This window comes from Schistocerca serialis, chromosome 2 (genome assembly GCF_023864345.2).
Source record: "Schistocerca serialis cubense isolate TAMUIC-IGC-003099 chromosome 2, iqSchSeri2.2, whole genome shotgun sequence".
Taxonomy (NCBI): Eukaryota; Metazoa; Arthropoda; class Insecta; order Orthoptera; family Acrididae; genus Schistocerca; species Schistocerca serialis.
The window spans coordinates 1,124,585,454-1,124,608,353 of record NC_064639.1 but is presented as its reverse complement, the minus strand read 5'-3'; the positions used below and the strand labels follow the sequence as shown (position 1 = coordinate 1,124,608,353).

Genomic DNA, 22,900 nt, shown 5'->3' with positions numbered 1-22,900 from the left:
GTGGTGTGTAACCCCCCCTCCCCCATGACTTCGGCTGGGCTTGGCACAAGGCTCGAAAGACTAAGTCCCTCCTGAGGCCCTCCACCGACGATTTCTTTCAATCCTTGCCGCGTTTCCCCGCTCTGCCGTAGTCTGTACCGACGGTTCGATGGTTGCTGGTCGAGTTGGTTATGCTTTTACTCTTTGGGATTGATCTGAACAAGGCTCATTGCTGGTTGGCTGCAGTATTTTCACTTCAGAGCTCGTAGCCATCTTTTGCGCCCTAGAGTATATCCATTCCTGTTCAGGTGAGTCCATTGTTATCTGTGGTTACTCCATAGAAGCTGAAGTCCTAAGTTTAATAGCTATCGACCAGTGCTTTCCTCGCTCTCGTCTGATGATAGCTATCCAGGGGTCCATCCATACTCTTCCCTGTTGTGGCCACTCCGTGGTGTTTGTGTGGACCTCCGAGTCATGCCGGCATCCCGGGTAATGAACGTGTTGTCAAGTTGGCCAAACAAGCTATCAGCGAGCTGGCTCTGGAGATTGGCCTTTCGGAATGTGATCTCCAGGCAGTATTGTGGCAGATAGTCCTTGGTACTTGGGGTGATGAATGGTGCTCTCTGCCTTCCCCCAACAACCTTCGGGTCTTCAAGGAGACTACAGGTGTGTGGCGCTCCTCCTTGCGAGCCTCTCGCAAGGACGCAATTGTTCTCTGCCAGCTACACTTCAGCCACACCTGGATGACGCACGTTCATTTATTGTGCCGCGAGAAGCCACCCCTATGTCATTGCAGGTCAGCGTTGACAGTGATCCACATCTTGTTGTACTGAACCCCTTTAACAATGCTCAGACAGACATTTGCGCTGCCTGATACGCTTCGACTCTTTTAACGGATGACACTGCAATGGCAGGCTTAGTTTTGAGTTTTATTCGAGCAGGGGGATTTTATCGTTCGATCTGAGAGTTTGTCAGTTTTGTGTGTTGCGTCTGGCCTTTGGCCTACTGTTTTAGATTGGTGTTTATAGTGTGTCTCATGGTGGTTGGCTTTTGGTGTTTATAGTGTGTCTCATGGTGGTTGGCTTTTCCTTATTTGTTTCTATGGTCAGCCTGTCGTAACCAAAACCAACCGCGGAACGCCTTGGGCTGCGGATCAGAGTCGCCAGGCGGGGAAGCCGCTGGCGGTGGGGCACGCACCACCGGGTAAACACAGGACGAGTCGGACGACAGACCAACGACATCTGACAACGACCGACTATGACCGACACAACAAGGAAGAGAAAAACAACGGAGGCTTGTAGAAACCGCGACACCAAACACCAACAGTAAATTCACTCGGAACCAGAGCCAGGCAAATGTCAACAACGAGCAACGACCAGAACGCAGTACTGCCGAGACAGAGACGCAATCCAGAGCGAGTACCAGACTGACTGGACTAGGGTTCTTTTTTCTTTATTGATTTTCAGTTCCCCCCGAAGGGGGCGGGCTGCCAGCAGCTTACTACGCTGCTCTACAGCCTACAGACTTTTGTTTAAAAAAGGAAGAAGAAAGAAACAAGGAAAAACAGGCGATAAAATGGTGATTTAAAGTGTAAAATGGCGTAAAAATGCGGAAAGTTAAAACAGAAAGCAAAAGGGGTTGGCAATGTTGATAAAATACACAGGAATCAGACAAAACATAGTAGACACACAATTAAAAAACATGGCGACAGTCTGGTTTCTGTTCGCAAGAGATAAAAAAGAAGCACACCCAGCGACAGTATGATGGCTGTTTGCTACACTTCCCAAAAGACACAACACGGAGCATGCACTGGAAAAACACACTGTAAAACACTGCACGAAAAAGGCGGCACAAAGATGGCACTCCCGATCCAAGGCAGATGGGGGGGGGGGGGGGACCTGGAGTAGGGGGAAAAACAAGGAGGGAGGAGAGGAAAAAACGAAAAGGGGGGTGGACTAGGGCAGAGCGGGTCCCTATATACGAAACCGGAGGGAGCGGCTATTGGTCGCTGTCTGCACGAGAGCCGCCAAGCCGCCGCGGACGTGGAGCCCTCTATGGGCTGACCACGTCCATTTGTTCTGGCGCATGTTCGAATTCCGCGGTGGGACGTACTAGGCAGCCAACCACTATACAACTCTGTGTGCTTTCAAGTCCTTGTTTTCTGGTCTTTGGTTTGTAAACCACCTGGAAGGTGGCGCGTGGGTCTACTCCTGAAATCTGTAAAATATGCCGAATGGAGGAAGCGAGTAGGAGCAGGTGAGGTAAAGCACTTCGATACTGCAAGTAAAGTTAAAGCACCTTTACTCGTGAATAAACATATACAAACACATTACTGAACTTTTGGTACAGATGAGCACGTAGGTGCGACGCCGTTCATATATCAAAGGTAACAATTACTAGAAGCTACAAAGGCAAAGTCTATAATGGCTAGCCCCCCCCCCCCTACAATATAAGCTAAGTTGATAGGTCGTCTGCTCTTAATCAACTGGGCAGAAAGCAGAGCAGTGCTCGTTGAGCTCCACAGCGTCAGCTAGAGGGCGCTGTGGTCATCGTAGTGCCAACATATGAGCTTGCACCTACGCTGTGTCATCGGAACTATCGATATCACATCCGCCCCTCCACCCCCCCCCCCCCCCCTGAAACGGCGCACCGTCGCGGAATAGGGCATCCGACAACGGGTGGAGGACCCAGGGGCGGCGCAACTGAGGGAGCAGACAACAGAACTACTGGGGCGTGCTGCCCACCTGCATCCCTGAATTGCTTGTCAGGGGGGAGGAAAGCGCCCTTTTGAAAACCGGCCTGGGACGCACACCACCAGTGAGTATACTCGGATGAGGAGGCTGAGCAACGACCTCCATGGGCGACGGCGACGGTGGCGGCGGCGTGACGGCAGCCTCAGCTTCCATCGTCTCCGGCACCGCAGAGGAACCCGGTGGCGGCGGCGGCGGCGGCTGCCGGAAGGGGGCTGTGGTGGCGGTGAGAGGCGCCCGCTCGGCGCAGCAGGTCGCACCGGCAGCGGCGCAGCCACATGCGCCTGCGCTGTAGTCGCGAGCGGCGGAGGCGCCGTCGGTGAAGTCGCGGGCTGTGGCTGCGGAATCCACGAATCATCCAATTCTGCCAGAAAGCACCAGCGGCAGAAAACCGAGGACGGTACAAACGGATCTGGTTCCGGTGTCGCTTAACAGTGCCTGAGGGACCAGAAATGACAAATAAGGCGGGCCAAGCCGGCGTTGAGTGCACCCCTGCTCCCAGCGCTGCCTGTCAGAGAAAACACGATAGAAAACCGCACCGTGCGGCGCCAAGCCAGAACGAGGCGAAGCAGCGGGAGCCAGCAGCGGCGGGTGGAATAGCTGCAAGAGCGACCGATGGGCGCGGCCATGTAGGAGTTTCCTTGAGGAACGGGCGCCGCATGACTTGGAGCGATAGGAAGCAAGGAAAACCATAGCGCGCGTTCGCGAGAGTGCGTGACGCGCAACTTGCTCATCTGCGACTTAAACGTTCACACAAAGCGCCAACCTCGCCGTTCCACCGGGGGTGGAACGGTTTTGAGGTCAGATGGCGAATGCCATTAGCAGCACAGAACGCTTCAAACTCGGAGGACACAAATTGGGGGCCATTGTCAGAGACAATAACTTCAAGAAGGCCCTCAACGCAAAAAATAGACACCAAAGTCTGAATAGTACTGGCAGATGTAGTAGAAGACCTGGGCTCAGCAAAATTTGCTGTACGCATCAATAACTATCAACCAGCGGGTGTCCCAGAAAGGACCTGCAAAATCAATATGAACGAGCTGCCAAGGTGCAGTATGAGTCGACCATGCAAAGAAGCACTGGCGGTGAGCAGATTGATGCTCCGCACAAGAGCGACAATGAGCAAGCATATCGAACAGTGCTCCTTGGCGGCTCGCTACAGTGTCTTCACTGCCGAGCTCGTGGCCATCTATAGTGCCCTTGAGCATATTCGTTCCTGCCCCAGTGTGTCCTACCTGGTCTGCAGGGATTCGTTGAGTGGTTTACACGCCACTGATCGGTGCTACTCACGTCATCTCCGGTAGCGACTATCCAGGAGTCGGTTTATGCCCTCGAACGATCTGATCGATCAGTAGTCTTTGTATGGACCCCGGGGCATGTTGGAATCCCGGGAAATGAGCTTGTTGACAGCCTGGCCAAACAGGCCACTGGTAAGCCGCTTCTGGAGATTGGCATACCCGAACTTTACCTCTGTTCGGTGTCATGCCACAAAGTTCTCGGGATTTGTGATGCTGAATGGCGCAGCTTATTTACGCCCCATAAACTCCGCGCTATCAAGGGGCGCACAAATGAGTGGAAGTCTTCTTTGCAGGCTTCTCGCAGGGACTCTGTGGTCGTCTGCCGCCTTCGCATCGGCCACACTTGGCTGACGCAAGGCTAATTTCTCCGGCGTGAGGCCCCACCATGTTGTCGCTGTGGCTCACGTTTAACAGTGACCCACCTTTTGGTGGACTGTCCACATCTCGCCGCTCTAAGACAGAATTTTAATCTCCCTGACACCTTTCCTTCTATTTTAGGAGACGAGGCCTCCATGGCTATCTTGGTTTTACATTTTATACTTGACCTGGTTTTTATTCTTCAGTTTAAGTTTTACTTCCTGTTTTTTGTCTCCCCGTGCTTTAATATCCTAGTACTTTTAGGTTAAAGATTTTAATGTGTTGCAGGGTGACTGGCTCATCCTTTTTTATCCTCGTGATCAGCCAGCCCGGGTCATCTGCTCTACTGTTTTAAGCTCTTCTGCCTGTTTCTTGTATGTCTGTGTTTTTCTTGTCTTCTATTGTCCCTGGTGTGTTCAGCTTTGTTTTTTATTTTTTTTTGTCCCCCTCGACCTCCTGTGGTGTCTCTTGTATGCTTTCCATTTTAACTCATGGGTTTGGCGCAATAGAACAAGGGATCAATGAACATGCAGTTTGGTCCCTTTCATCCTCAAACCCACCCACCCACTGACGGTGGTCCACATATTGTTGGACTGTCCGTTTTTAACTCCACTCAGGCAGACGTTTGCGCTGCTTGATACGCTCCCTGCACTTTTATCAGATGACGCTGGAATGGCAGACTTAGTTTTGAGTTTTATTCGCGCAGGGGGCTTTTATCGCTCGATTTAAGCGTTTGTCTCTTTTTTTGTATTGAGTCTGGCCTTTGGCCTACGGTTTTAGATTGGAGTTTTTAGTGTGTTTCTTGGTGGTTTGCTTTTCTTTCTTTGTTTCCATGGTCGGCCAACCACTGTCACACTCTGTGTGCTTTTAATTCCTTTTGTCTGGTCTTTGTCTGTGTCTTTCTTGTTCTATATCGTCCCTTGTCATCTCTGTTGCTTGTTTCTTTATTCCTTGTAGAATTTTGTGGTTGTGGAAATAGGGATCGATGGCCTTTGTAGTTTGGTCCCTTCAATCTCCACAAACCAACCAACCAACCAATCTGTGCTAATTCTGCCTGATACGTTGCTAGCAAATTCTCGCCGCGCCTCGTCGTCGTTAGGTTTGTTGGACATCACATCTGAGATGTATTTATGAACCGCGTCTTGAATTTCACTCTGTTTTGTGAGACTGGTCTCATCAGGTATCTTCTGTCAGTATTTTTCTGTTTCATCTGATATTCTCACGCATTACATGGTACATAGCTGTTTCTTCGCCTTCTACAATATTTTGTATACTTGCTCTGATTTTAAAACCTTGTGACTTTCGCCTCTTCAGAGCTAAGAATTTTGCTTTAATTTTCTGAATCCGTGTGTAGCTCTCCATAAATCGTGTGTCCACGGTGTACAGTTCTTTAAGGCAGCTAAAATAAAACTCAGTCGTCTGTTTAATCCAGAAGCTTTTCAGTCGTGAGTAGGCGATCAGAATTCTTCTTATTTTAGGCTTAGCACATTGTAGCCGCCAAGCAATGGTAGAGTTGTATCGCGGGAAACGTTATCCGCATCCCTTCCACGTGACATTCCTCATCTTGGAGATGTGTAATGGCTGAGTTTCCATAAGCCCCTCGCTCGGTAAGTCTCTTGTTTTTCTAAATTTATTGTGGTAATGTACGTGGTGTGGTCCGAAAACATAGTGGGCCAGACCTCAGACTGGAGAATATGGCTCTTTAGGTTGGACGACACGTAAATCCGGTCCAGCCTGCTTGCTGAGTGGCTGGTAAAATATGTAAAACTGGGCTGTGCGCCATGAGTATGCTCCCAGGTGTCGATTAACTGCAATTGGTAGACTATTCTTTCCAGTTCTAAGGACTTGTTGAAATTCGGTGTCTGGTCTTTTGGACTAATCACAGAATTAAAATCGCCGGCTATTAATATATAATCTTCACGTGTAGCGAATAGATGAACGATTTCACTTTTTAAAAAATCTGCTCTAGCACGCCTGTTATTGTTGCTAGGCGGTGGGTAAACGTTGATGATGCGGACGTTATTAACAGTCACTGCAGTTCCTCTAGTGTTTGCAAGATCGGCTATTTATGTGACACGGATGCCTTCTTTAGTGAGATTGGCGGTTACCAGCTCTGCACCGATAGCAGGGTTTGTTATGGCGTTGTACCCGCGTATCTTTTCTAATTTAATATCTGTTACTTCCTGTAACAGTAGTACATCTGGTCTAGCGGTTCAGGCGCTCAGTCCGGAAATGCGCGACTGCTACGGTCGCAGGTTCTAATCCTGCCTCGGGCATGGATGTGTGTGATGTCCTTAGGTTAGTTAGGTTTAAATAGTTCTAAGTTCTAGGGGACTGATGACCACAGATGTTAAGTCCCATAGTGCTCACAAGGGAACCTCCCCATCGCACCCCCCTCAGATTTAGTTATAAGTTGGCACAGTGGATAGGCCTTGAAAAACTGAACACAGATCAATCGAGTAAACAGGAAGAAGTTGTGTGGAACTATGAAAAAATAAGCGAAATATGCAAACTGAGTAGTCCATGCGCAACATAGGTAACATCAAGGATAACGTGAGCTATGGAGCGCTGTGGTCCCGTGGGTAGCGTGAGCAGCTGCGGAAGGAGAGGTTTTTGGTTCAACTCTTCCCTCGAGTGATAATTTTAGTTTTTTGTTTTCAGACCTGTCCGTCCGTCTGTCCGATGCGAGGCAACTGCGGCGTAGAGTGGGGACGCTACACCTAAACAAACATCGAAACACACGACGTCAGTCGACTACAGCGCACGGAAGGGAGAGTATTCCTGCTAACGAGGTTCCCTGGCTGGCTGGCTGGCAGTTTGGACGAAAGTGCATTAAATACGTGAGATGTATTCCGTGGGCAATATGAATCCAGCAAATATTGCTCGCGACTTCAATAACAAGGTTTCCATTGGAGAGGCACGTCTTTTCATCTACTAATCGCACTGTTTTGCGGTGCGGTCGCAGAACACAGACACTAAACTTATTACAGTGAACAGAGACGTCTATGAACGAACGGAGAGATCATTACTTTGCGAAAATAAACTTTTCATTCAAGGAAAGATTTGAACCAAGAACCTCTCGCTCCGCAGCTGCTCACGCTAACCACGGGACCACGGCGCTCCTTAGCTGACGTCATCCTTTATGTTGCGTATATTGCGCGTGGACTACTCAGTTTGTATATTTTGCTTATTTTTTCATAGTTCCACACAACTTCTTCCTGTTTTCTCGATTGATCTGTGTTCAGTTTTTCAAGGCCTATCCACTGTGCCAACTTATAACTAAATCTGAGGGGGGTGCGATGGGGAGGTTCCCTTGTCGGAGCCAGTTTTTTTTGAGTAGTACATCAACGTCAGCTGCGTATAGGAAGTCTTGCAGAAGTTGTAAATGCAAGGAGGAGCGTATCTTATTAATGTTCAACGGGCGATTTTGTAGGCTTGTGCTACATTCATATTATCTTATTCACTATCGAAGTCAATATTCGTCATAAGAAGTACTGTCGGACTTATGTCCCATTTCACATGTATGTGCCGGAAATGTTGTATCCATCGTGTTCAGTTTATATTGTTGGGCAGGAATCTGTCCCGTTCCTCCAGTTACATTCATTTCTTCATCTTGGTTCATTTCGTCCGATTCATCAGCCCAGTTTGTGTGTTGATTATCTCTCGATGTGTCGTTTTCTGCATTTCTATTCTCAGGGAGAACCTTCTCTGTGTCACATTTCGCTATCAGCTTCAATCTTTCGTGGGGCAAATGGTCCGGTGACATGGGGAATGGTGTACTTGGTTTGGATTGCAATGGGTCAGGTGCATGCATAATCACAACCGGATTACTATGTGGTTCTTCTTGTAGTTTATTGCTCATCTGCTTTGCTTTTTCCCACAAGGGCGGTGCCAGTTGTTCAGAGATTATCTATACCGATGGCTCGATGGTTGATGGCCGTGTGGGATACGCTTATGCTCATGCGGCCTATGTAGACCAGCGCTCCTTGCCGGAAGGCTGCAGTGTTTACACCGCGGAGCTAACAGTCATTTTTCGTGCCCTTGAGCGTATTCGTACCAGCACTGGTGAGTCCTTCGTCATTTGCGGTGACTCTCTCAGTAGTCTGCAGGCTCTTGACCAGTGCTACCCACGCCATCCCATTGTTTATTTATTTATTTATTTATTTATTTATTTATTGTTCCGTGGGACCACATTTAGGAGAAGTCTCCATGGTCATGGAACGAGTCAATACATGAAATTATAACACGATTGTAGAAACACATAAAATGAAACAAGTCGTTAGTTTAAATAAAGAAAATCAAGAATGAACACTGGAATTTGCTTAATTTTTTATCTCTTCCAGGAGCTCCTCGACAGAATAGAAGGAGTGAGCCATGAGGAAACTCTTCAGTTTAGACTTAAAAGTGTTTGGGCTACTGCTAAGATTTTTGAGTTCTTGTGGTAGCTTATTGAAAATGGATGCAGCAGAATACTGCACTCCTTTCTGCACAAGAGTCAAGGAAGTGCATTCCACATGCAGATTTGATTTCTGCCTAGTATTAACTGAGTGAAAGCTGCTAACTCTTGGGAATCCAGGAGTCCGTTCACGCTCTTGAACAGCGTGGACGTTCGGTGGTGTTCATATGGACCCCGGGTCACGTTGGGATAGCGGGAAACGAACTCGCCGACAAGTTAGCCAAAGAGGCTACCCGCAAATTGACGCTGGAAATTGGCCTACCGGCAACTGATCTCCGAAAGGTGTTGCGCCGTCGGGTCTTTGGGATGTGGGGAGACGAATGGCGCACTCTGTCTGCACTCAACAAGCTGCGGCGAGTAAATGAGACCACGACTGTGTAGGGGTCCTCCATGCAGGCCTCTAGCAGGGATTCTGTTGTCCTCTGTAGGCTCCGCATTGGTCACTCTTGGCTGAAGCATGGTCATCTGCTGCGTCGAGAGGACCCCACCCCCTCATTGTCGCTGTGGTGCAAACAGGACGGTGGCTCATATGTTGTTGGAATGTCCTCTTTTAACCGCCCTCAGGTGAACTTTTAATCTCCTAGGTGATTTATCATCTCTATTAGCTGACAATGCCTCTATGGCAGATCGGGTTTTAAGTTTTATTCGCGCAAGTGGCTTTCATAGATGAATCTAATTTTACTGCGTCGCCCTCTTTTGTGGTGTATATTTTACTTAGTTTTGTGTTGTAATTTGCCTCCACCCTAATCTTTTAGGCTTTAGGTTTTAACGTGGTGCAGAGGGGCTGGCTCCTCCTTTTATTTTCGTGATCAGCCAGCCACGGTCCTCTGCCTCTCTTCTATATGTTGTTTTTGTCGCTGTGCTCCGTTTTCCATGTTGCCTTAGCGTTGACCTTGGGGCTTTTCTTCCTCCGGATTTTTTTTTAGTGCTCAGTCTGACTGGTGGATGGTTTAAATATGGTCTGTGTGTTTATGATGTTGTGTCTAGACAAGACAGCCTAGACACAATGAGAAGAAGCCGAAAGGCACGCGCTACGCTCACGCAGATGGGCGTGAGGCCTGAAACAGGATACGTAATGAATACTATAAAGAAAAGTACGTAGCTTCTGGAGTACTTAACTTTGATCCATCCTTTTGGTACATCTGGACATTGTGGCGATACAAGTGAGACTCTTTAGATACATGCAATGTTACTAATGGCGCCATGCTAGGTCGTAGCCATTGACTTAGCTGAAGGCTATTCTAACTATCTGCTCGGCAAAGGAGCGAGGCTTCGTCAGTGTAGTCGCTAGCTACGTCGTCCGTACAACTGGGGCGAGTGCTATCCCGTATCTCGAGACCTGCCTTGTGGTGGCGCTCGGTCTGCGATCCCTGACAGTGGCGACACGCGGGTCCGACATGTACTAATGGACCGCGGCCGATTTAAAGCTACCACCTAGCAAGTGTGGTGTCTGGCGGTGACACCACATATGAAACAAGGGACCGATGACCTTTGTAGTTTGGTCCCTCTAATCTTTCAACCAACCAACCAACCAACCAGTTGTTCAGCACCCTTCTGTGCCAATCTCCTCTTTTTATGCTTCCTTGCAGGGCTGCCACTTGGGGAGATTTTAGCGTCTTCCACTGCCTCCTATGTTTCTGGAGCTCGATCCTGTTCGCTGGCAAGTGGTGGCTCGGTTTCCTTGTTGTTTTCTGAAGGGCTATAGTCGGTTCCGGGGTTAGTTATATGTCAACAGTGATATTAGGTTTTTTCCATGACTCTTGGGTTGTGCTGTCATTGTCACGTCGCTAACGTCCATTGTCAATTCACTGTCGTGAGCAACGTCATCCTGAGTGGGGTCAGGAGCGTGACGCGTATGGAGTTGTCCGGCGGCAGCCGCTACATAAGTTAGAGGCAAAGTAGACATAGCAGGGGGTCTCACAGCTTCGCCCGCAGGTAGCTGGGACACTGCGAGCGGACATGACCTGTACCGCCGCAAGACGCGCAGCTTCTTGGTCGCCCATCGTATATTATTATAGCACGATAACCACAAACATTTATATACGAGGGTATGTGCTTGTGCAAATCAACACGCAATTGCCTAATAACATTGAAGACTGGGAAGTTGTGAGCAGCAGACTACTTTTCTGCAAAATTACTGACTATCCTCGCGTAAGGAGCTATCACTGAATTGATCTGCTCAGCGGTGATTTCAAATGGCAGATCAAAGATACGGACAGTCCTTAAACAAAATCCAGCATGCGTAATATAAACTTCGCTAATATTGCCATCATGATGTTTATAAAACTTCCTGACAGATTAAAACTGTGTGCCGGGCCGAGACTCGAACTCGGGACTTTCGCCTTTCGCGGGCAAGTGCTCTACCATCTGAGCTACACAAGCACGACTCGCGCCCCGTCCTCACAGCTTTACCTCTACCAGTGCCTCGTCTCCTACCTTCCAAACTTTACAGAAGCTCTCCTGCGACTGCGTGCACTCAGCGTGGTATGGCCGTTGACGACAGTGTCACGAAACGTGCAGACATCTTACTTCTTGTGCAGATCACTTGGTATTTACATGGCAGTGACTCACTGGAGAAAGCATTGTCTTTTTGGTTGAGAAAAATGAAATGGCACTTGGTGCGATCGAATACGTGTCCTTTGTGTTCACAGCACGACACTCTAACCTATTGAGCTAGCGAGCTACTGAGCTAGCGAGCTACGCAATGTGGCCACGTCGGCAGTCCAATACCCTGACAACCGTCTCATCCAACTTTATTACTGCCCTGCCACTCATTTAAACACATATCTGTTTTCGTTGACTTTTACTTGGATCCCAAAAACCACAACACAAAGAAAACGTCAACGCCGAGAGAACAGCCAAGACTCAGCAAACAAAAGTATGTTCGACTACCGGGAATCGAATCCGGGCCGCCTGTCTGAAAGCCATGTCTCCTAACAGCTTTCCATTCTTTCTGACCGCCAGACAATCAGATTTGCAAGGCAAGCACCATAGTGACTGCCGTCTCTAGTAGTATCTGTCGAACCTGTTCCCGCGTAATTTACTAGTTTTCCCACATGTACGAAATTGGTAGTTTTGGAATATTTAAAATGCATTGTCAGATGTGGGGTTCGAACCCACGCTCCCCTTCGGAACGAGAGGTTTTTTTTTTTTTTTTTTTTTTTCAACGCTATAATATCTTTCGTGGTAGACGCTTGTTGCTGATGGCTTCTGTCTTGGATCGGACCGTTGTCTCTGTCGCTTTTGTTATAAATGAATGATTGTAGCTTCTTCTTCAGAAGTAAAGCATCCATCCACTCCATGGATAGTGAAAAATATTGTACCTCTTCAACGGTAAACGTCAGAATAAAATATCCAAATTCTAAAAGAAGCCAGAGGTTACGAGTAACTAAAATCTTGGGAAATATCTTCTGTAAAACAGGAGGAGGTTCATGTCCGTTCTTGGTTAACAATCTGCGGGTTTATAATACAAAATCAAAACTCATTCTGAGGTCATAAAATATAGAAATATAAGAAAATAAATTATCGTCACCCCAAGTAAGAAGACGAAGTGCACCACTTCTATCACTTCTTTGAGATAAAGGAAATATTTCTTTCGTAGCCAAAATACCATCACCGACCCATCCGAACCCGTGGGTAGAAACCAAACAAAAATGAAAGAAAAAGAAAAATTGATACATATTCTCTTCAGTCCATTCAATGGATTATATTGGGTGTCAATTATTGAGTGCCTTCGCGTACACATGTTGTAACGCTGCTATCAGAAAATTAACAAAAAGTTCTCTGTAATTCTTTAGTCGCTCAACGTATGAATGTGAATGCCACAAGTGCGCAATGTAAGAATACACATCGTTCACTTGGCAGTCCAGAATTGCGAAACCCGTGTGGCCTATGCGCCACACCGTTGGGTTGTGCTTCGCTCGAGGGAATGGTTTAAGTCCTGGTGCAAGAACATCTTTGAGCGTCACGTTCGAGCGGGTCGTCCTGTTGATCAGGGCCACCATGACCCTACACAGTTCCCAAACGGCCGCTACAAGTCGACATTGAAAACGATGCTCCAGGGTGTCAGGAACGCCGCAAGCTCCGCAGTTAGCAGAGGGGAGCAGGTGAATTTCCGGGATACACTGATTTGTGGCCACTGCATTATTAACCAGTTTGTGCTACTGGGACCGGACGCCGTTGGGCAACACAGAGTGGTGAATATTGGGCCATACTTGCTGCCAGTTAGTCGTGGGGAAGCGAAGTGCCAACTTGTGAGGGGATGGTCTCCCCACCATTGCCGCATACAGTCGGCGAACATTCCTGTTCCTGTCCAGTGCCGTTTCAAGGACGTAGCTCCGCTACAGGTAAGAGTCTTCGATGTAACCCAGTTGATAAGGGATGCCCACAACAGACACCGGTGCACTCCCAGAAGACGGCCGCTAGGCGACGGGCAGGGCCGCCGTCGTTCCATCTGGACTTTCGACTTGTAGGGAGGCCATGCGGTGCACCAGTAGCGCCGAGCACTTCCGCGAAAAATCGACGAGGCCGAGGCCCCCGAATGTGGTGTCGAGAACGCAAGTCGCCGTCCGAACCTTGAAAATTTCGTGGCTCCACGCGACCTTCGAAAAGCACCTGCGAGTGGTCTTGGAACGTCCAGGAGTTGTGCCACGTACCAGGCCTTGGAATTCACGGCGCAGTGGATTATGCCGACCTTCTGTAGGAGAGTGAGTCGTCGGCTGGCGTAAGTCTGACAAAGTAGGTTGACAGTATTCAGCAGCCGGCGCCAGATGCGCGCCCTCATCTGTTGAGAATTGGCTGTGATATCGAGGCCCAGGATCGTGTGAGTACTGGCGACGCAAACCAATCCTGACGGCGATCCACGTCGCAGTGACCTAACGGAATCAGTACGGTCTTCCGCTGATTTATGAGGGCACCTGACGCGCGTTCGTAGCGCCTCAGTAAGGGCCGAATGTAGTCGAGATCCTGATCGTTGCCGATAAAAACACCGACGTCATCAGTGTAGGAGAGACATTTGACAGTGGCATGCTGAATATTCACGCCGCCGATAGTGCGGTCTAACGCTCGCAAATAGTGGTTCGGGCGCAGTCACAAAGAGGTACATAGATAAGGGACAGCCCTGTCTCACCGATGGACGCAGAACGATGGGTGGCGTTCACCATCTATTAATTGTGACCACCGAACTGGCTCCTGTCAGGAAGTTTCGAATCCGGAATAAAGTGGAAGCCAAATCCAATCTTACCCATAACTTTCAGCAAATAACCGTGGCCCATTCTGTCAAAAGCTATGGCAAAATCCGGGGAAAGAACACCTCCCGAAATTCGAAGGACGGCGGAGTGAGCGGTGACATCACGATAGGTAGATTCCGCATTTTCAAATGGACCGCCTCTTAACGACGCAGGATTGATATGGGCAGATGACTTTGCCCATGACTGCCCGTATCTTCGTTTCAACACATCTGACCGCCAGCTCGAAGTCAGCATTCAGCAGTCTAATTGGTCTAGATCGGTAACACGGCACGTACCCCGTTTTTTGGGGATAAGGACAACATGGCCTTCGAGAAACTGACTCGGGATTTCAATGCCGCGAAGCAGTTCGTTCACCACTACCTTTAACTTGTCCCTTACAATAACCAGCAAGTAAGATAAAATTCTGTAGGAAGACCATCTGGTCCAGATGACTTACCCGTTGTACTGGCATTCAATATCTGTAACACATCCTCATTCGACATCTCTGCAACCAGCTCTTCACATGCCCGCATCTCGTGGTCGTGCGGTAGCGTTCTCGCTTCCCACGCCCGGGTTCCCGGGTTCGATTCCCGGCGGGGTCAGGGATTTTCTCTGCCTCGTGATGGCTGGGTGTTGTGTGATGTCCTTAGGTTAGTTAGCTTTAAGCAGTTCTAAGTTGTAGGGGACTGATGACCTAAGATGTTAAGTCCCACAGTGCTCAGAGCCATTTGAGCCAGCTCTTCACGGTCAGGTTCGGAAATGCAGTCGACTAAGTCATGTAATAGAAGTCGCGTGGCCTCTTCGTCCTCGGTAGTGTCGTGAAAGATTGAAGTATAATACTCGTAGTCGCCGACATGGCGTACAATTTCGTGCCGCTGCGATATTACAATCCCCGCAGCAGTTTCGAGCGCATCGACATGCTTTTTGCGAGCCTGTTTCCTTTCTCGAGCAAGATGATAGATCGACGGCTCCTCGTCATCGATGTGGCACAGGGGACGGCTCCGAATCGTTAAACCTCTCGATCATTCCTGATGCAGCCGCAGAATCTTGGCTTTAATTGTGCTCAGGTGGAGTCTAATGTTTCCGTCGGGGCCAACAGGTGCATTGATAGCATCCCGTAAGCAGTGCTGATAAAAGTCCAACGTACGCCTGTGCCAGTAACTCGCGTCTCGACTATGTAATTGCGCCGCCTTTCGCCAAAGCGGTTTGGCATTCGCCACCCACCACTCGATGCATGACCCGTAATTGTTGAATTTTTCTAAACACTGCTGCCATGCTACACGCATCTCCGCACGGAGCCCTTCGGCACCCATATATCCGGTATTTAATTTCCAATATGCCGGAAGAGATTTCGTGCGACAGCACTGCAACCGCAAGGCACACACATAGCCACAATGATCACTCATGGCGACAGGCAGAACTTCGACTGCGCGTAAAGCGTCTGTTAGCTCCCGTGAAACGTAAATCCTATCAATTCTACTGGCCCCTCCTGTATAAAAGTGGGTATGCTGCGTCATGATGGGGTGGTAGTGTCGCCACGAATCACGCAAGTCCACTGCAGTTAAAGTGTATTCAGTTCTGCACATTTAGAGGGGGTGGGATATTGGTCAGCAGAGGCAACAACACAATTAATATCGCCACAGAATACGATGGGACGAGCCGTAGCCAAAAAGGGGCATATGTCCGTGGTAAAAACACGAGCTCTTGTGCGTTTTTGATCAGTCCCCGAGGGCACATATACGTTGACAAATTGGACTCCCGCAATGACACACGCCAGTATACGACCATTAGGGAGAAGTCGGATGTCCGTAGGTTTAAAGGACGATTTGTATAAAATTGCAGTGCCACTGTTCTTATCACTATTAAGATTGTAAATAACGTCGTAGCCCGGAATATTGCTAATACTGCCATGATATAAAACGTCTTTAAAAGCAGCAACCTTGTGCACCGCTGAGATACCAGCAACATTTAACGTCAAAACAGAAAACACTTGCGTTTGTTGTGGGTGCGTAGACATTTTAAATAGTGGGACAAGGTAGAGCAATATAAAAAGCAGCGACGAAGTGATACTGCGCCGTACTTATACGTAAATTGGGATCAGCAGGCATAAAATTGACATTTCAAAAGTTCTTCAAACACTGTTGTTACTAGTAGGTAAAAAGCTACAAAACAGGGCACTACAATACACCGTTCCCGACGACCGGGGTGGCCGAGCGGTTCTAGGCGCTTCAGTATGGAACCGCGCGACCGCTACGGTCGCAGGTTCGAATCCTGCCTCGGGCATGGATGTGTGTGATGTCCTTAGGTTAGTTAGGTTTAAGTAGTTCTAAGTTGTAGGGGACTGATGACCTCAGAAGTTAAGTCCCAAAAAGCTCGGAGCCATTTGAACCATTTTTGAACACCGGACACAGTTCGATACACAATAATTTCCGGGACAATGTCAATGTAGATGGGCTCTTGACGACGGTGTGGGTCAGCGAACATTTATACTGCCCCCCCCCCCCCCCCCTCGTCCTGCTCCTGGTGCCACCACGGGCTTTGGCTATCAGGGGGCGGAGGAGCTTGCCGCGTGTCGCCCGACATCTTGGTGGCTTCCGCCTGGCCGCCGCGCGATATGTTATGGCCGGCGTTGACGGCACAGAATGTTTGCGCGGGTGCTGATGTAACCGCTCACAGCCTTGCTCTAATTTGCGCTTCGCAGCTGCAACGTCCTGCTCCCTCCCGCCGCTGAAAACTTGTTTTAATCGGTCGGTGTGTGCTCGTATCTTCTCTTTCCTTGCGGGGCTGCTACTACGGGAGGAACACTGCGACATAGCCTCACTTTCACCACCACTCTCCGCAGCGGGGTGACTCACTAAAGTGGCTGGGTTCTGTTCCTTGCCCTGTTTGCCCTCGCCCCGCTGTCGACGTTGCTTTTTGCTCTCCGCAGTAGGCGTTACCGTATCGGCAGTAGGTGTCACAGGGAGGGGCGGGGGGGGGGGGGGGGGGTAAACAAGCACCTGTTACCTCCCGCGACTCCGACTGAATAGCGTCATTACGAACAGAGAGTAATTCCCTTTCATCCTCAACCCGTTCCGCCAGGGGCGGGGGGGGGGGGGGGGGGGGGCAGGGGAGCGGTCCTGTCCTGAACAACCACCATTTACCATTTGCTCCTTCCCGTCAGTTGTTGTACTATGTTCTTCGACAGGCGTGTCAACTACGGAATCAACGGCCGTCGGTCGGACTGGCAAGGACGTGCCTGCGGCAATCTCGCTCATGAGGTGCACAAATTTTTCGCCGCCACCCACAACATCCTCGCGCCCTAATTGAACAGGCCGTCGCCGAGGGCAGTCACTCCTCAAAAGTTCCGTGGAGAGGCATACGGCACATGTTGGCGGTTTCCCAATATATGAGATTTGAGCGCGAACCCCACCGATTACAAAATAAGAGGGGATGTGCTGTTTCAAGCCCACTCTTGCGTTGCGAACACCACTAGCTACCTTACAAAGGTATGCGCTAGACCATTTTTCCATCGTAATGTTCAAAACGTCACAAAAACGAGACAAGGCAAGAGCGAAAATTTCATCCGGGCATACGTTAAAAACACGAACAATTCGAATTCTTTAACCAGACGTCACTTTTTGCACGTGACTGATACACCGGTCTGCATGTTCGAATCGGTGACTGCCACTAAATTTTGCAACAAATTTCTCACAAATGTCTCCGGAAGTAAATTTCAGAAACAGGCAGTACAGTACAAAGTCCAATTGACAAGTGTCAACGACTTTTTCATGAATATTAAGTCCTCAAATAACCACTCATGAATTTCAAATGCGGTAGGGCGGAGAGCACTCCTACCAAATACACACTAAGCACCGAATGTCGACATTTTCTACTTACAAGTATGCAGTGCGGAAAACATGAACGACGAGGCCCCAAAGTCCCCTCCGAAAACGCGGCCCGGCGATGTAAACAAACAGACGTCGGCAGTGCGGCTCACCGCGATGTGCACGCATACCCTGTCCGAGTGCGTCTAAATTCCATTGGCAGATGTGGGGTTCGAACCCACGCTCCCATTCGGGAACCAGAGCTTAAATCTGGCGCCTTAGACCGCTCGGCCAATCTGACGTGTGAAGGCAAACCATTTCCTGCCGTAATTTCTAGCAACATCTCCAGAGCCTGACTGCGAAATTTGCTTGTTTTTACTTCTATGAAGGAAATACGGTTTTTTAGGGTATTTAAAACGAGTTGTCAGATGTGAGGTTGCACCCCACCCTCCCTTTCGGGAACCACAGCTTAAACATGGTGCCTTAAACCATTGTTTTCCGTCGCCATCTGTCTTGAGTGGAACGAGCAGAACTGTAGTTATCAATATTCACATTGACGCAGAGAAAACAAAAAACGACAGAAAAGGCCGTTCCCTAGCAACGGCTACGCTGTGCATTTCGCCCTCAGGGGAAGCTAATGATATGCTCCAGGCGAGCATCAAACTAACCAACTTAATATTGTGATACTTAGGCGCTTTCTACTTCTGGATTGGCACACATATGCTGAATCGTCTCTCGATCATCAGTAAGTACGTCACATTAGATATTTGTTTTATCGCCCTGCTGTAAATTAAAGGGCAGTTTTTCAACGGCTGTCAGTTCTGCTTCTAGCTTCACTACATCGCCCTAGCAGCACCTACGCACTGCGTTCAGATGTACTCACCTCCGCCCTGGCGTTGAGCGCCTGCAGCGCCATCGCCTTCGGCCTCTGCTGGCAGGAGGGTAGCCGACACATCAGGGCGTGGGTGGGACGCAGCACAGCGCGGTGGTGGTGTAACGGTCAGCATGGTTGCTTCCCAAGCAGTTGATCCGGGTTCGATTCCCGGCCACCGCACAAAAGGTACTTTTTTCTTCTACGGGTATTCCACGTAACGAAACGCGATCTTCGAAACTGTGAACTGTCGCGGTACGAATAGTTTTCCTTCGCCCCTCGTCTCAGTCCGTGCTGCCAGGGCGCTAGTCTGCGGGTTTCGTTTCTCAGCATCGTGTGTCTCCATGTGTCGACTTGTCTCGACTTTGCTCGGCTAACGCGAAAGCTGACGCTTGGAAATGGGCATATATGTAGAGGGCAGGCGCTAGAAACGACTGGGAGAGACCAAAAAACGACAAACACACGACAGAACCTTTCATTTTATTGTGGCCACAGATTCGTCCCTTAGTGTACCGAGAGGCACGAGTGGCGTCAGCGTGCGTGACCGCATCATTATCGCTAAGCAACTACGGAACCGAAGGAAAAATGCAAAATGAAAGAAGCCAAGAGCACGTCGAGTTCCCAGCCGAGCACGAATCCAAGTACTACCCACGGCCAACGATTCTTAACGCCGGTGAACATACGAGAACCGCTGCACTACGCGCGGTATGGCCGTTGGCGACAGTATCGCGCTACGTGTAGACACCTTACTTCTTGTGAAGATCGCTTGTTATTTACCTGGCAGTGTCTCGCTGGAGGAAGCATTGTCTTTTAGGGGCGAAAAATGAAACCGCACTTTTTTTTTATTTTTTTTATTTTTTTTAGATAATACTGTTTTGTCGTTTTCAAAGACTTCCTGGCGAACTTGGTTAGCACATTCTCCCTCACACTGAGACATTTACTGCAATTTCGTACCTTATGGTCATTACAGTAGTTTAAAATGCTTAAGCAAGAATCTTTGTCACAACAGAACGGTGGTATGGAAAGAGGGCGGTATAAAAAAAAAAGTAAATGAAGGGGAGCCAACAGCACTTTTTTTTTTTTTTTTTTTTTTTTTTTTTTTTTTTTTTTTTTTTTACGGCCTCCCATCTCCCCTTATAGCCCGGCCTTGTCGCTCTCCACAAAACGCCTTCCATTGGCGAGCTTCATGAGCTATAAAGGTACTGTTGACTCCATGTCCCACGACGAACAGAAGAAAAAGAAAACGGAACCCCCGTTAGCATCCCTGAGAATGTCGACGTCCGTCGGGAAAAAGCGGCAGGTGCAAAGGAAAAGCCATAATCCATGAAATCTTATAAATGGAGACAAGTATTCCACCAGAAAACAAGATTAGAAAAATATAAAACACAAAACTAGAAAAAGAAGCCACTTCCTCAGGCGTACTATTACTGGGAAAGTTCCACACCAGTAAAGCAGAGGAGTAAAGTTCAACAAGTGGAAAAGTGTAACCAGAAGAAGAAAATAAAAGTCACTGCGCGGTAATTCAGGAAAAGACTAAAATATAGGACTGCCGCCACTTGGGTGACCTACATGAGATAGTCAGTTCTGCAAAAAGAAATCGCCGATGTCCACAGCATAAAAATAAGCAGAAACAAGGAGAAGGTAAACCACACCGGAAATGAAAAGGAACACAAAGAATAAAAAGTAGAGTACCTCTGATTACACGAATTTCGATAATTGTACGTTCCTGGAAAACACAACTCGAGCGGTCGAAGTAGAAGAGTATACCAAATCATCAAACCATGTTAAATAGCCATCGACATCCGGGTAAAAGCATGAGCAAGGGCAACCTGCAAAAAATTCGCGAAATTAGCACGATAGCCAGGCATGGCTGCAGTTTGTTCATGCTGAGTCCATAAGTATGTAAGAAAGTCAAATTCGGTTGTCAATTTCAGGGAAAATATTGCGAAAACGGTATGACCCAGTAGCCACACCGTGGCATTCTTCTTAGTATTCGGGTAGGCGGCGCACTGAGGGATTAAGACGTCTGTCGGCAAAACAGAGCGCGTATCCACCCGATTGATAAGGCGAACCATATCTCGGGCGGTATGCCAAACACTGCAAAAATGGCCACACACGAAACGGTGTTCAAGCGTATCTTCCACAGCACACAGGTCACAAGCTCCAGACGAGATGAGATTAATGGAGTGGAGCTTCGCATTCGTAGGGAAGGTACGATGCACAACCTTGTACCACACTGCGTGTACAGAGGGAGGAAGAACATTGCTGGCAAGATTTTTCCATACCGTGACCCAGTTATACCACGGTAGCCGATACTCCCACTTACAACGCTCAGTAGACCCACGGAAAGCGGAAACGACGTCGCTGACGCGAAGGTTGGGAACGTCACAGAGCTCCAAGTAGCTGTTTTCCATATAGTAGCTACGCACATAATTATGAAAAAAGGGAATGTGCGAGACATTCACCGGCGCCGCCGCAGATGGAGGACGATACAGATTGAAGACCGCCGCAGTGGTACCGTTCGGGGCCCTCTCCATCACAACAGTGGTCCGTTTCCAAAACAGAGCAGAGCACTTCGCGCGAAGATCTACTAAACCCAAACCACCATCTGTCGGGCTGAGAGTACAAGTGTCATACGAGACCTTAAAAATGTCACCTCGCCATAAAAACCAATACACCGCCTGCTTGAGGGCACGTTCCAATTGCCGAGGCAGTGGAAGGACCTGTGCGAGATACCACGCCCTGGCCAGAATGTTAGTATTGATCAAGGCCACCTTATCACGAAGCGCCAACGTGCGAGCCGCATAGATCTTGGCAACGGCACGCACCTCGTGCAGCGTGGACCGCCAATTAAGCGCCTCCATCCGTTGTGGGTGAGAAGAAAAAAGCACGCCTAGGACTTTTTGCTGTTCGCGGACGCAGAACCAGTTCCGCTGTAAAGACCGTGCGCGGGGTGTAAGAGGCAAACAAACAGTCTTAGCAGGGTTGACAATGGCACCTGTGGCTTTTTCAAAGCGTTGCAGTGCGCCATATAAATTGTCAACGTCATCGGAATGGCCAAGAAAAACACCAAGGTCGTCGGCGTATGCCTTACAAATGAGGCGGTCCGCCCCGACCTGAATGCCGCGGCATTCGCGGCCGATAATCCGCAGCAACGGATCTAAGGCTACAGAAAAAAGGGCCATCGAAAGGGGACACCCCTGCCGCACCGAGCGCTCAACACGGAAAGCCGGCGTCAAGCGGCCGTTGACACTAACTCGTGACGTCGCATTCTGTAAAAGATGCTTTACCACAGTCGTAAACTTAAGACCGAATCCCATCCGCACAAGAACCTGGCGGAGGTATACATGGCTAACGCGGTCGAAAGCGTTTTTGAAGTCAATCAATAAGATGGCAGCTGTCGGCACTCCCGCACTTTTAACAAAGCCGATACAGTCGCGATATGCGAGAACGGCGTCAAAAATGTTTCGACCCGGCACCGCACATGATTGACCGTCACTGAGAACCGACGGTAAAACAACTTTAAGACGTTGAGCCACACAGCGCGTCACAATCTTAAAGTCGGCGTTAAGTAAGGTGATCGGCCGAACAGCGTCAATACAGGGCGTCGCAGTCGATTTAGGTACTAAGGTCACTACCCCCTCCTCAAACGCAGCAGGGATAACAGCACCATCCCGTATTTCATTTAAAGAGCTACAAAAACATCACGAAAAAGATCATAAAACTTCAAATAAAATTCAGAAGGAATGCCGTCGGGACCAGGCGATTTACACTTAGGGCTTCGTCTGATAGCGTCGTACAGGTCGTCAGGTACATAAGCAGCATTTAAATGCGTCCTATCCGCACGAGTTAAAACATGAGGTATGACTTGTAAAAAATCCCGCAACGCATCACAATCAACATCCAGCGCACGGAAAAGGGAACTAAAATGATGAAAAATATCCCGCTCAATGTCGGACTGGACCGTAGTCCGTCCACCGTCGCACTTTTTCCAGGTACTGATGTGCAGACGGGCGCGCCGCCTTCGTTCCCTGGTCAGATGGTAAAGCGACAAAGGTTCGCCATCGACAACCCCCACAGGCTGGCTGCGGACGACGACACCGGCACTAACAGCGCGCAAATCATCGAGAAGCTTACGCTGGAATTGCTTAAAAG

At 48.9% G+C, this 22,900-nt stretch overlaps 1 protein-coding gene and 2 non-coding genes across 3 annotated transcripts in view; 1 reads left to right on the top strand and 2 right to left on the bottom strand.

Moving 5' to 3' along the window:
• The window catches only part of LOC126456659 (protein diaphanous homolog 1-like), a 34,021-nt gene extending 19,420 nt beyond the window's left edge, over window positions 1–14,601 (bottom strand). Inside the window, exons 1-2 of the mRNA XM_050092402.1 lie at window positions 14,526–14,601; window positions 2,790–3,067 (exon numbers count right to left, since the gene is read on the bottom strand). Of these exons, the coding sequence (XP_049948359.1) occupies window positions 2,790–3,067; window positions 14,526–14,601 (354 nt within the window). The remainder of the gene's footprint in view (window positions 1–2,789; window positions 3,068–14,525) is intronic.
• A 3,490-nt stretch (window positions 14,602–18,091) lies between these two features.
• Trnal-uaa (transfer RNA leucine (anticodon UAA)) lies at window positions 18,092–18,175 on the bottom strand. Its single transcript has one exon. It is a non-coding gene; the product is annotated as a tRNA-Leu (tRNA).
• A 681-nt stretch (window positions 18,176–18,856) lies between these two features.
• On the top strand, window positions 18,857–18,928 carry Trnag-ccc (transfer RNA glycine (anticodon CCC)). Its single transcript has one exon. It is a non-coding gene; the product is annotated as a tRNA-Gly (tRNA).
• The last annotated feature ends 3,972 nt before the right edge of the window (window positions 18,929–22,900 follow it).